The sequence below is a fragment of the Arabidopsis thaliana genome, chromosome 4 (assembly GCF_000001735.4).
Source record: "Arabidopsis thaliana chromosome 4, partial sequence".
NCBI lineage: Eukaryota > Viridiplantae > Streptophyta > Magnoliopsida > Brassicales > Brassicaceae > Arabidopsis > Arabidopsis thaliana.
The window spans coordinates 7,568,069-7,582,443 of record NC_003075.7 but is presented as its reverse complement, the minus strand read 5'-3'; the positions used below and the strand labels follow the sequence as shown (position 1 = coordinate 7,582,443).

The 14,375-nt window shown below is 29.2% G+C and overlaps 4 protein-coding genes across 4 annotated transcripts; 1 reads left to right on the top strand and 3 right to left on the bottom strand.

The window, feature by feature from the left end:
- Positions 1 to 5,271: 5,271 nt before the first annotated feature.
- On the bottom strand, positions 5,272 to 5,802 carry AT4G12950 (Fasciclin-like arabinogalactan family protein; the record flags this gene model as incomplete). Its single annotated transcript, NM_117364.1, has 1 exon — positions 5,272 to 5,802. One exon carries the CDS (start codon positions 5,800 to 5,802, stop codon positions 5,272 to 5,274), a length of 531 nt encoding a protein of 176 aa, NP_193031.1.
- A 1,779-nt stretch (positions 5,803 to 7,581) lies between these two features.
- Positions 7,582 to 8,367, bottom strand: AT4G12940 (uncharacterized protein). Its single transcript, NM_117363.2, has one exon. It carries the CDS (start codon positions 8,270 to 8,272, stop codon positions 7,817 to 7,819), a length of 456 nt encoding a protein of 151 aa, NP_193030.1. The 5' UTR covers positions 8,273 to 8,367; the 3' UTR covers positions 7,582 to 7,816.
- A 330-nt stretch (positions 8,368 to 8,697) lies between these two features.
- AT4G12930 (uncharacterized protein) lies at positions 8,698 to 9,337 on the top strand. Its single transcript, NM_117362.2, has one exon. It carries the CDS (start codon positions 8,738 to 8,740, stop codon positions 9,161 to 9,163), a length of 426 nt encoding a protein of 141 aa, NP_193029.1. The 5' UTR covers positions 8,698 to 8,737; the 3' UTR covers positions 9,164 to 9,337.
- Positions 9,338 to 12,988: 3,651 nt separating this feature from the next.
- Positions 12,989 to 14,158, bottom strand: UND (Eukaryotic aspartyl protease family protein; the record flags this gene model as incomplete). Its single annotated transcript, NM_117361.1, has 1 exon — positions 12,989 to 14,158. The coding sequence occupies one exon, from the start codon at positions 14,156 to 14,158 to the stop codon at positions 12,989 to 12,991; it is 1,170 nt and encodes a 389-aa protein (NP_193028.1).
- Between the last annotated feature and the right edge of the window lie 217 nt (positions 14,159 to 14,375).

Here is a 14,375-nt window from a genome sequence, read left to right as displayed (position 1 = left end):
AATATGTGAGATTTAGAAAGGACAAACGATTAGTTCTCCCACCAGAAATTTTCTGAGTGATATAGGCCTTAAATGGTTGCAGTGTTTAGAACAATTTTTGGATTTTGATTTTGCAAAAACTAATAATTACCCATTTATGATTAAGAAAAACGTAGATTAAATCAAAAACTAATAATTACTCATTTATGATTAATAAAAAGTAGATTTTCTAAAACATAAGGAAACCAAATTTCTAGAAGATTTATGTGATATTTATTTTTTAATTCTTTTTTATTATTTTAAATATGCTATGTTTTTTCTTTTCTACATCATTATTTTAGTATTATTGTATTAATATGAGTTTTTCATTTTAGTTTTTCGTAAAAATTGGTTTTATTTACAAAATCTATGTTTATATGCAATATACCTATGATTATTTTTTTTCTGCATCTTTTTAATTTTTTATTATTAAGAAAATATTTATTATCATTGTTTTAGTAATTTTTAAACAGAAAATAAAAAACTATAATAAAATAGAGAACTTAAAAACGTTGAAACAAATTTCCATTCAAGATTTTGGGTAAACAGCTACTACCCTCGCAGAAAATTGCTAATTTACCCTAAAATTGCTAATTTCAGTTATGGATTGACTTTGACAATCCACCTTTAACGAATTTCCATTCAAGATTTTTAAACAATTTTTCATTGTTTTAGTAATTTTTAAACAAAAAATAAAAAACTATAAATTAAAGTAGAGAACTAAAAACTAAATAAATTTCCATTTAAGATTCTGTAAAAATTAAAATCTACAACAAAAATCACAAACTACAAAAATCGAAAACCTAAAACCAAAATCCAAAAATTAAAAACCAATGTTTTTAAACCCGACCTGGATAATGAACCGGACTACTTTCTTTGTCACTGGGTAATCGAGTCAACCAGGTTGGATCACGGGTCAACTAATTAAAATTTATTTAATAAATTTAATATTAATAGAGATTTTAGAGTTTTTAGAGTTTTTATAAATTTAAAATAATCATATCATGTTTATAAAATATAAAACCAGATTATGTTTGATAAAATATAAAATCATTTACACCAAAAAAAAAATATATATATATATATATATAATCAAACAATAATAATTCTAATACCGTAAATACCGTAAGTGATTAAATTGTTTAAATCCAATTAAATGTCTAATACCGTAACAAATATAGTAGGAGATCACCAATGACGGAAATAAACTAATAAAACATCGTGAATTCACACAACTAATATCAGGTGTCTCACTCACCATTCGATTCATTTTTTAAGGCGACATTGTGAAGTCTTCATCACAATCTAAAACATCAAATGAGTTTACGAACTGAAATTGTTTCTAAAATGATTGAATAAAGTCTAAAATCCCATATTTTATTCCAAAATAAAGAGAATATTTTAAAACCCACACCCGGCTGGTTCAACCGGTTCAACAGGATATGATTATTTTTAATTTGTAAGAACTCTAAAAACTGTAAAATCTCTATTAATATTAAATTTATTAAATAAAGTAGGTGAGTACCCACGCGAGAGTATCATATATTTAACTTGTTGGTATATCTAACGTCTCAAAAGATCATTACTTAAAAAACATGCATGTCATTATTAATTATTAATGTTACCAATTTATCGTAATGCACAAAAAACCATATCATGTAGACAAAAAGCGTAATAAAAAAAAGACTAAGTTAAAATTACTAAACTTAAAAAGGTTAAGTAACAAACAACTAAGTTGTAATACACGAAAATTTCTAGTCGTTATCAAGTAATGACTATTAAAAAAATAGCATAATAAGAAAAATAAAATGAAAGTAGTGTTTGATACATTAAAATGATTTTTTTGTATTTTTTTCTTTTAAATGAAGATAGTTAAGTGTGAGATTATTAATGGATGATTCAATGCAATGTGAAACTTTTAATTTTTTATCACTAAGTTTTATTCTTTTTTAATAATATTAATTTAGAATGACATATGACATTCACTAGTGTGATGATGTGTCACTCATATGGAAAGAGTTGACCAACTTTCATATATATAATTTTAATTAGTTAACCCGATGACCTAATGACCCAGAAAGTAGTCTGGTTCATTATGCGGGTCGGGTTTAATAACATTGCTAACAATTTTACATAAAATTTTATCTTGAATATACTTTTAAAGGAAAATATCACCTTATAATTAGATAAAAATTGGGTAATAATGTAGAGTTAAAGAATTATGTGGTTGGAGTTTTATTGATTTCTTTATATAATGTGAGAAATATGAAGTGATAAACTTTAAAATATCTTATTGATAATATCATGTTAGATTTTAATATTTAAAATATATAAACTGTGTTTCTCTTAAATAATTAAAAATAAAAATTAAGATTTTAAATTTAATTTATTCTTTTTTTCAAAAATTCGTATTTAATTTTAATTTATAAAATATTTATTTTGTTTTAAATCTGAACAAAATTGTCATGTAACATATTTAAAATTCTATTTTTAATTAAAAATAGGGTAGAGTCTATTTGTCAAACAAAAACTCAAAAATATGGTAGTTTTTCAAAATCACCCTTTTTCTTCTATTAATTAATAATGTTTTTATTATTACTTACTTTTAATATAAAATAAGACAGAATTGATATGACATACATTTTATTTTTAGGTAAATATTAGCACTTATCCATTAAGATGAAGAACGTAGAATTAAAATCCAGTTATCTATTATGAAATAGATACTTAAATTGCATTACAAATATTATCTATACGTAAGATTGAAATTTGGTTTTAAAAAGATTATTGAATAAAAAAAATTATTGAACTAAATATAGAAAAAGTGTGTGGATTACTATATAGAATTCAAATATTATCAATAACATGAGTAGGATTGGGCAAAAAAACTGGACCCGATATCCAAACCGAAAAAACCAGGTTGGGGTGGGTTAGGGTTTTAGGAAATTTCTTTATTGGGTAGAGGTTTAGTAAACCCGTGGGGATCGGGTCGGTCTAGAGATTACCCGTTATCCAAACAAGGTACCCAAAAACCCAAATATAAATTTAATATACAAAATATTAATTATATTTAATCTTAATATAATCTATTTATCTAAGATTATAATTATAAATCTAAATATGTCAATTAATTTAGACCTAAATCTCCAAAACAACTAAACTATTTAAAAATTATTTTTATGTTTGTCAAAATTTAGTAAAATATATTCATATATAATTAAATTTTATTAAATTTTTAAGGTTTTTTTTATTTGGGTACCCGCTATTAACATACAAAATACCCGTTTCTATTTTCTGGGTATTTTTAGGGCCTGAAACAAAGAAAAATTCTTTCTAATGCCCTTTTCATGATGCCCATTTTCAACTCTACCCTTTTTTAGCCCTTTTTATTTTTTATCCTCTTTAATTTTTTAATGACCATTTTACTCCTATTTGGAAATTGTTTTAGGTTAATAAAATGAAAGATTAATATTTTTCGCCTAAAATATTCCAAAATAAATTTCCCGCTAATAAATTTCCAGCAAATATTTTTAAAGATTTTAAAAGGGTTTAAAATTGTTTTGAAAAGGTTTCAAAATATTTACAAGTGATTTTAAAAGGGTTTTAAACGATTTACAAGGGATTTTAAAAGGGTTTTAAAATATTGACAAGAAATTTTAAAGGGCTTTAAAAGATTTACAAAGGTTTTTTAAAGATTTGTAAAGGGTTTAAAAGTGTTTTAAAAGATTTACAAGGGATTTAAAAAGGGTTTTAAAAGATTTACAAGAGATTTTAAAAGGGTTTAAAAGGGTATTAAAATATGTATAAGGGTTTTAAAAAGATTTTTAAAGAATTTACAAGTAGACCCTTTAAAAACTCTTGTAAATTTTTTAAAAACCTTTTAAAATCCCTTATAAATCTTTTAAAACCCTTTTAAAATCCCTTGTAAGTCTTTTTAAATCCTTTTAAAATCCCTTGTAAATATTTTAAAACCCTTTTAAAATCCCTTGTAAATCTTTTAAAATATTTTTAAACCCTTTAAAAATCTTTAGAAAACCTTTGTAAATCTTTTAAAGCCCTTTAAAATCCGTTGTAAATATTTTAAAAACCTTTTAAAATCTCTTGTAAATCTTTTAAAATCTTTTTAAAATCCCTTATAAATCTTTTAAAACCCCTTTAAAATCCCTTCTAAATTTATTTTCCGCCAAAACAAATTTACAAAGATTTTTAAAAGCATTTTTTCGCTGAGAAAAAACTGTTACAAAAAAAACAATTTGGCGGGAAAAAAGTTTGGTGGAAATTTTTTTTTTGGCGGAAAAAATAAAATATGGCGGGAAAATTTTAGTTTCCAATTACATGTTTCTATTAGATGAGGGTAATTTGGTTATTCTGTTCAAGGAAGGAGTATTTTTAAAAATGGACAACAAAAAAGGATATTGTTGTAAAAGGGTAGTAAAAAATGGTAGTTTTGCAAATCTCCGAACTCTTTACCCAAACCGACATGAACCCTATTAGACTCGACCCGAACCGAAACCGAATACTTAGAATTACCTTATTAGGTAGTAAATTCAATATCCACTAAACCCGATCCCGAATGGGTGACCCATATGCCCAGCCCTAAACATAAGTGAGTGTGTAGCATAAAATTTTGTTTATTGATGCAAAATGAAATAGATAGTTAAAGTATTTAACAATATAGAATATGTAAGATTGATTAGTAGTGGTCTTCGATAAGATTTGTTGTATTTCAGCTGGTATTTTGTTTAGTGATTATAGAATGGTAAATGTTTTTTTTTGTAGAGATCTCTTCGTCTATTAATAATGACTCAAAATCTAGTTGACCATTCATGATTCATCTATTACTTTTTTTGAATATTACTTTTCATATATATATATATATATATATATGTTGATAACCTCTCATTGTCGTGGTAAATTTTGGAAAGATGTCTCAGTTATTTATATTGATAATGACTCAAATGATGAGAAGTATCTATCTCCGTGTGTTGTGTGTATAGAGAAGTCGGCATTTTAATGAGTAAAAAACAAGAGAGCATATATGTTCATCGTTAAACCTCTCAATGTATGCAGTCTACGTGTTTAAAAAACAAAAATAAAAAGTTGTACGTTACTAAAAATGACCAAGTCATGAGTACAAGAAAAAAAGGTTTAAGTGTTCATTTAAAAGACTTTCATATTATAGATTAGGGACTTCAGTCTTTTCATATATATATCATAAGGTGAAATGAGCACAATCTATTCATATCACTATGATTAAATGAACCACACAACCGTAACAAGCATAAAGGTGAAGAGCGGCCATTTCGATATAAGCTTAGAGCCGCCGCCGTAAGTTGTGTAATCAAGCGGATATGCAATACGATGGATGGCTATGAAGGAATCCACGTAGATGTCAAGTTCGATGATGAGAACGCCGTCGATAGAAAAAGAAGTAGCAGAATTGTTGGTTACCAGAATGGAGGAGCCGTTGAGAAGAGTCGGTAGTCTCGATCTACTTGGCTTCAAGAGAAGATCTGCAAACTCAAGCCTCTGAGGAACAATGTGGTATGAAGCCAACTTATGTCTATCATCGCTCCCGTTGGCGGAAGAGTTTGGGATGAAGAGGGTAGATGGGATAACCTCGGCGCGGATCCGGTCATTGGTTTCTATGAAAACCGATGACCATTCTTCAAAAGGGGCATGAGCCAATGCATCAATAACATCACGGGCCGTCTCCTCCACCGTGCCAGAGACAACGGCGAAAACTGAAACGGTGGAGAGAAGAAAAAATAGTAGGAGATTCATATCCAAGAGACCAAAAGTGAGAGAAAAGTCCAAGAATGGAAGAAAGGAGTTTTCTTTTGTTCTTGGGAGTTAGGAAATTGTGATATGGCTAGTTGTATCAAGTTAGTATTATATAATTAAAAGCAAAGAGAATTATGTGTAGGAACAAAAGGTGAGTGAAAGTGTGAAGAAAGACTGCACACAAATTTTGAGACCTCTTTAGAAGCTTGAACCGCACAAAAAAAAAGGATTGAGTTCAAATATTTCCTATATACCATAATAGCTTAATATTATGATTTTGATTTGATTAGATAGAGAACAATGTAGCTCAAATGATAATTGGTTATAGAATACATTTGGAACATTTTTAGTTTTTCTTAAGTATCATTGTATCAATGATATCATTAACAATAAAAAATAATCTTAACCAAGAGTAAATATAACATGATTGATATATAAAACACAATTATATATCATACTAGTCAAAGCATCCCATTTTCTTGAAAAAAGCAGGTACCGATGCCTTATGACAAAATTTGTTTCACTCAACTGCACAAAATATTTATTAAATAGAAATAATAATATTAAGAATCACCAAACGATTTAGCATTGGTTTAAAAGAACCTTTACCCTTAACCTTTTAATTAGAGATAAACTTAACTAGAAGAAACTTTACTTTAATAAAGTAGACTGTGACTGAAAAATATAATGAAAGCCAATTATGGGTTTTAAAAGAAATTGTTTTGCTTTAAAACACCTAAAACATATTACATAATTAACTATAACGATTTTAAAAACAAATATTAACCGAACTAAAAAACAAAGCAAAGTCTATACGTAATTATTTAGGATAATGATTGTTTATCCTGAGACTGCCTTGATTGGTGTATAGATTAACATGTAAAAGCTAAGTACGTAAACAGAGGATAGCGTGTACTAGAATGCTCTCCAAACCAAATAACATAATTAGGACATAATTAAACAGAACTAAGGTCTTAAACACCTTCTTGAATTGTTTCGGATACTCCTTTTGTTTTTGGATATTTCGGGTACACATTCGGTTACCTTTTCGTTCGTTTCGTTTAAAGATTCTATAATCCATTTTTTTCACGCTAGACCCGAACCGTCTAGTTTGACCCTGTGACCTGTACACACTTCCAGTTTGGGTTAACATCCAACAGTTTAAAAACTAGAAAAAAAAACACAAAAAATTCACCATTAACATGCTATCCACTGAATCAGTCGGGTTTGAGTTTTAACAAAATCCATTTGATTTTGATATTTTGGAATTAAATATTAGGAATGGTGAGAGAAACAACGGTGATTAGTTATATTGTTTTCGCAATGTTTTATTAGTTTTTTTGTTGATAATCTCATACTATCTAAGTATTTTTTTTATGGTTTTTGTTGGATTTAAAAATTTTAATCACTTTATTTTTATTGTGAAACTTCATATTTTGTTAAACATGGTATGATTATTTTTTATTTTTATATTTATAATACTATATAATTTCTAAAAGTATTAAAAATATTAAATAAATTTTAATCAATTGATCTATGGTCGAATCCGGTTGAACCCAATGACACAGTAACCTAAAAAGTTATCTGGTTCACCATTCGGGTTGGGTTTGAAAAAATTGGTTAAGATATTTTATAATTTTGGTTGGGATTCAGTTCGTTTTTTTATTTGTTCGGTTTAGTATTTTGGTTTCGGTTATCTCAGTATTTCTTTCTTGAATTATTCTGTTACGGCTAACACGACTTTCTAGTTAAAAGCTTATACTCTGTTTTTTTCAATAGGTTTTCTGCTCCTGTGCAGAACATATGAACTATACATCTTACAGCTGTACATAATCTCATTATTCTTTCATCAATAAATTTCACATTTCATCAAAACAAAAAAGAAATATGATTTTTTTCAGAATAGCTTCTCAGTATAAAAAAAACTTAAATATGTATTTTATTAATAATAAAAATCAGCCGAAACCCCTAGACCACAAACTAATTAGAAAACTAGATTAAAAAAAGAAACAATTTACTTAAGTAAAGGAAGGATGTTGTAACGACGACTCAGGCCATGAATCATGTAGGTCAGCGGATTCATAGCTTCAATTTTAGGACAATCATTGTCTTGAGTTGGCCACAACACACCTATCTTGTTCCCCAAGTCACGGTATGGCTTCCAGTTGTTCCACTGACGAATATAAGCTTGAGCCTTGCCTTGAACAAAGAAAGATCTGTTGACATAAACTTGGTCTCGGCTTTGTAGGAAATATGAACTGTCATCATTGTTGAGATCTGGCCTAAAGGGGTATTTCTCGTTTGCTTCACGTTCCCATCCTTCAATCATCTGTTTGAAAAAACTGGAATAATCAATCTCTGACATATCTACGTTTACATGATCTAGATCTGGTTTTTGTTTTGCAATGGAAGATTCAATCAATAAGAACATGAGAAAGAGTTTTATGGTGAGAGACATCGGCAGAGACATCAACTAGAAATTTTTTGTTGCTTCTAGTTTCTGATCGATGTCGTGATATATAATCGAGACAGAAGTTTCTCAACTCCTTTTTCTCTTGGGATTAGGTTAGGTTACGTATAATTAAACTCATATATTTATAGGATATATAAAATAGAGAAAAAGCGATAAAGCCAAAACAAATGAAAGAGAAGTTTCCTTGTTTCCTAAAAATCTGGAATCTTGTTTTTGTGGAACTTATCATTGTTATTTTCTAATTGTTAAATTTTCCTATATAAAAACCTTCTATTTTTTAAAAATATGACTCAGATAATCAAAACTGAAATAAATAAAAAAAAACATATATATCACAACGATAAACCCTAATCCCAATTAAAAAGGAAAACGAGACGCTTGTATATTAGTATATATATAAACAAACTTCCATCCATCATCACAACTTTAAAAAACAAAACACACTAATTGATATCTTTAACAATGTCTCTGGCCATTAAAGTCTTCCTCCTTTTCCTGTTAGTTGAATCATCGATCGCACTATATAGGCCAGATCCCAATGAAAAACAAAAAAAATATCTAGATCAATCGGAGATTGATTATATCAGGATTTTGAGAGAGACAGTTCGAGGATGGCAACAAGAAGCAGACAAGAAATACGGTATATACTCACTTTCCACATCTACCAATTACATGAACCGATCATTATTCCTACAAGATAAAGTTCGAGGTTATGTTCAGCTTTGGGGCGAGTGGAAGAATCATCAGGGATATCCATACGGTGACTTGCGGAACAAGGTTCACGGTAACTTGTGGCCAATGCAGTATGATTATTGTCGTCAATATGAGGGTACAAATCTCTTGACGTATCTTATGTATGGCCTTAGTGCAGAAGCTGACATGGTTTAATTCCTCAGTTTTTTTTTTTTTTTCTATTTCGGAATTGTTTTTATTTTCCGTTCGTTCATGCCTAGGATTTCTGGTTTTATTCTTGGGTAGGACTTTTTTTCTTCTGTTTAAACAATTTTGTTTTGAATTTGTATTTCTAAGGAAGATTATATCAGAAACAAGTGCTACATGGACGGATCCACCTATGTATAGGTAAAATACCCGGATTCGAGAACCAAACTGAACCAAATAGTCATAAAAACTCAAACGAAGTTCTTATCCGAAATACCCAAAATAGAATTATATAACAAATATATATTAGTTTATTGAGTTATATTCTATATCCAAAATTACTAAATTATAAAAAATAACCAAAGGGTAACCGATATACCCAAAATATAATTATTAACAAACGAATATTGTTATATTTTAACCTATATTTTACCTCAAAATTTACCGCAAGACGATTTAGTTTTTTAATTTAGCATATATTTAAGTTTGTAAATTGTATATAGTTAAAAATTATTTATATTTTATAGTTTATGGTTGTTATTATATAACGGTATACAATTAAGCACGAGACAATTGTTAATAAATTGAAGATTTAACCTGTATTAAAATGACATGTTAATAATTTTTTAAAATTTTATAAATATTGATTCAAATCCGTTGGCCACATAACCCCTTTCCGAGATATAACCTATCTTGTTATTTTTTAACGTATCCCATGATTTGTTTTCTAAAAGTAGAGATATTTTAAATTTAATTATTATATATTATATCATTCTCTGAGACATTTATATTTTATAGTTTACCATTGTTATTAAATAGCATTATACCAAGGAACACTTTTTGGTTTTATAAAACTTTTCTAAATCAGACTGATTTAATATGTCTAATATTGGTAAATTTATAAATTAAGGATTTAACCCGTATTGAAGCAGCGAATTAATAATATTTAATTTTTTTGTTAATATTGATTCAAAAATCCGTCCCGTCAAATACATCCTGCCAAAAACAATTTATTTTATTAATGTTGATCTTATTTATGATATGATTCCGAATCATTGTCTAAATATTTTAGCGGACGTTGAAGCCACACATTTTTTTGTCAATTGGGTTATATATGTCCATTTTAAAAAAAATTTGAATCACAATATATGCAAAAAATTATATTAAAATTTGTTTTCTTTATATATTATACAATAATTTAAAACCGTTAAAAAATCAAAGAAAGATTATAAAAGATTCATAGTTTTAAATCTTAACCAAATCTTTAAAAGATCTATATCGTTAGATATGAAAATATCCGGTGTAAGATATTGAAAAAAGGATTTTGAATCAGGTTTTATTTGAACCGACCCAACTAAGATTTAATGGACAAAATTACTAATGGGCGGATACCAAATAGACCGGAATGTATTTTTTCCTCATCCGCACAAAATCCTTACAAAAATACTATATAGATTCTAAAATATCAAAAATACCCGATATATCCGAAATATTTGAAAATCATAAGTTAATATTTGCCAATTTTTGTTTCTTGCAAAACTTAACCAACCTTATTAAAATTGAACCATTTTGTTAGTTTTTATATTTCGGGAACAAATACGGTTCCAAGACATAAGCAAACTGAACCGAATAGTCACAATTCCCCAACGAATCCTAAGCCCTCACTACGTAAATAACACTAATCCAAGAAAAAAACTCGTCCCAAAACCGTTCCGAAAAACCTGAATACACAAACCTACATGCACCAATTGAAAACTTTGATAAATACACTAATTACAAAAAAAAAAGAAAAAAAAAATATAAAAGTAGAAACACCAACTCCGAGGCTACCCTTGTATAAATCACATAGGTGTATGTTCTACTTTCATTTGTATGAGTAGGTCTTGATGCATCTTTCAAATTACTAAACATCAATAATTTTAGAAAACATTTTAGCGTCAATAAGCTACAGTGGATGTCTAGTTTTTATACATATATAGACAGTTTTCCACTTGAATTTATGTCATTAAGTTTGGATTAGCTCAACTTCTGTTTCGCCAATAATACTCGAAAAAAAAAGAAATAAATATTAGAGAGCGAATCATCAATTAGTTTTCAATTTTTTTTTTTTTTTCTATTCCTTTCTCTCTTCTGAGTAATTTAAGTTCTACACTTCTACTCTATTACCAAAAAAATAGTTTACTTAAGTTATATTTTTATGTAGCAAAATAATTCAGAAATATGAGATCAACAAAAAAAAAACGAATGATTATTATCTCACACAACATAGTTTTCGGTTTTATGCTATATTTGGAGTGAAAAATGTGTTATTTTCATTTTGCGTCACTCAGTTTTTTTTTTGGATATGGTGGGCGAGATTTAGATAAATTTAGTGATCGTCATTCCAAAAGTTTACAATAAATGTATTTGTTATTGAGAACAGATTAAAAAAAAAAACTAATGTAAGGCTTACAAAATAATATGATCGTTGTGTGTTACAAAAATAATGTATGAACACTGATCGAAGATCAAAAACATATATATTTCTCATCAGATCCTATACACCTAATAGATCTATACTACATAAAGTTATTAAATACTCCTATAGTAAATATATATTACATATATGGGCAAAGTGATAGATGAAAACTATAGGAGATCTAGGTAGTAAATTGACAAATGAGTCATAGACGTGAAGTCCAGCTAAGAGTGTTGACATTTGGTCACAAATTTCAGTATTTTTTTGAATCAAAACAAATTTCAGTATTAATATAGGTTAGTACTTAGGAGAGACTCAAGTATATGCTAGCTTGACCCAGTTCCGTGCTTACCCCTTAACATAGAAGGCATTTGCCCAAAGCCACATTTTATAGACTTGATTTTTAGGCCACATTATTAAAATTCTTTTTGTTGGTTTAGCAATTTTTAGTTGCCTCAAACATGTATTTTATTTGAAGTTTGATCCATATTAGAATAATTCATTTCAGTATATAGATTTATAACCTTGATTTTGTATTGTAACTTACTTCTCTCTTCTAGTTCTATTTTAGGTTCTTTAAAAATAATTATTCAACTAAATTAGATAGGCCACATTTTATTTTTTGTTCCAAGCCCCAAAACGCCTTGGCACGGCACTGGCTTGACCCAAATCAAGGTACATTTCTGTTTTTTAATTAGTGGGTGAAACAACTTGTTATCAAATTATGTTATGATATGTACTCAACAAAATAATTTCTTGTTTGGCGTAAAAGGAAGCTTTCTGTAACTCCCGGTCTTGGCAATGTTGTTAGCTACTGTATTGCATGGGTAGGGTTTCATAACTTAACGCTATGTATTTCTTGTATCCAGTACTATAATACCACCGAGTAAAGACTCCTAAGATCGTTTCCATTGGAAAATAAAATCAGCAGGTATTTTATGGGTGCAAATGGTTTAATACGTTGTTGTTGGCTTATTTGAAAGAATATAAGCGTTGCATACTTGCATGCTAATTACAAGTCCCCCTTAAGAAATTTCTGTTTCATTTATTTCGGTACACATATTCGATGAGTTTAAGATATATTTTTCTTAAAATATAATATACCTAATCAAAACCTAACACTAAACTCTACAAAAGCATTCACTAGAAGTAGTTTCAGTTTGAAACCAAAAAAAAAAAAGTAGTTTGAAAGATCAAACTTGCCCTCGAAAATCCAATACTTTTTTCATTGTAATTAATGTGAACATATACGTAATACATGTAACAAATAGATTTAGTTTGAACTTATAGTTCTATGATTTAAGTTCTCAATTAGCTTGAACGATTATTATATTTCTTAAAATAAAAAGCAACAACAACACAATTCCACTAAGTTTCTACATATCACAATCTTGTTTATTAATATAAGCAGTTTTTGCGCTGAGGTCATATCCCACGTTGTATCCTTGCATGGCTATAACCCCAATGATGACATGTGAAAAGGACTCCTTGTTATTCTGGATCGCCAAACATCGAATTTCAGGGGGACCTTGCTGTATGAATATGTTATGAATATTTACGCTCAACTCAGCTCCTACATCAAATTTAAAACCGACATCCATCTTCTCTAGCCTTTCTATGGTATCCGCTTTGTAGCACAGCGTTGGTTCATACGAAAGAGGTCTGCTGCCTATAAGATCGTCAAACGCATCCACAAATTTGTAGTACAAATTTGTGGACAAATGAGACAGCGTCGAGCCCGTGTCAACAAATACTTGGACTGGGTCGTCCAAGGTTATTTCCTCGCCAACAATAATGGATTCCAATTGAAAGATAGTGTGACCTTCCGTAATATTTATTACCGTCGGATGTCCTTGTACGTTTGCACCATCGCCAAGGATTAGGTTGTGAGAAGCTTTGGGTTCGCTTATCTCACCAAGACAAAAGGAAAACTTGGAGCCAAACTCGCCTATTATGGAGTACTTTCCAACCCCGAGGCCCAATATGCCTGTTCCTGTAAAATAAGAACCATCGCTTAACGTGTTGCATCCAAAATACACACCGTGCACCCTTTTGAACCCACCATCATGTGTATCTACTGTAATCATTTCTTGCGCTAGTGTTCCTTTGATGTTGGTTTCGTCTAAGTAATGCTGCTGGTAGGTGCATATTCTCGTCAAAGGATCAAATGCAAAATGCGGATTGGACTTTGGATGGGAATCTTCACACATCGCATCGCGATATGTTATTGAAGCTGCTGGTCGGTATTTTGGATAAATCTTCTGGGCATAGCAGTCGGAGCAAGGGAAGCATTGAGTCCATGTGAGGCTGCTACCCGTATCCATGTGAAGAAATTGTTTCTTTTGAGGGGAGCCAAAATGAATTTCGGCCATGAACGCTAGCCCTCGCTGGGAGTGGGGTGACGAGAGTGGAAGAGAAACAACTTTGCTGTCATAAAAGTTTGCACCATTATGCACAAGAGGGATATGTAGAGTGACTCTTTTTGGTTTTGCATTAATCAAGAGAGGGAGGAAAAAAAGAAAAACAAAATTCATTGTGGTTTTCATTTAAACTGTTTTTAGAGTTATTAATTAAGGATGTGATTTGTTTTTTAAGATGTGGTGATATTATAATAGTGAATGGAAGATTTGTGAAGTTGTAGTTTGACACTAAAGTAAGAGAAAAGTTGGTTTAATGGTTAAAGAGTGAGGGAAGAAAGAAGAAGTAGGTTAGTTAGTAGAAATTCTTATTGGTAATGTATGTTGGGATATAGTTTGGTTTGAT

Coding starts and splice junctions, on each gene's coding strand:
- AT4G12940 (NM_117363.2), bottom strand. CDS start 8,272: ATGTCTCTGCCGATGTCTCTCACCATAAAACTCTTTCTCATGTTCTTA.
- AT4G12930 (NM_117362.2), top strand. CDS start 8,738: ATGTCTCTGGCCATTAAAGTCTTCCTCCTTTTCCTGTTAGTTGAATCA.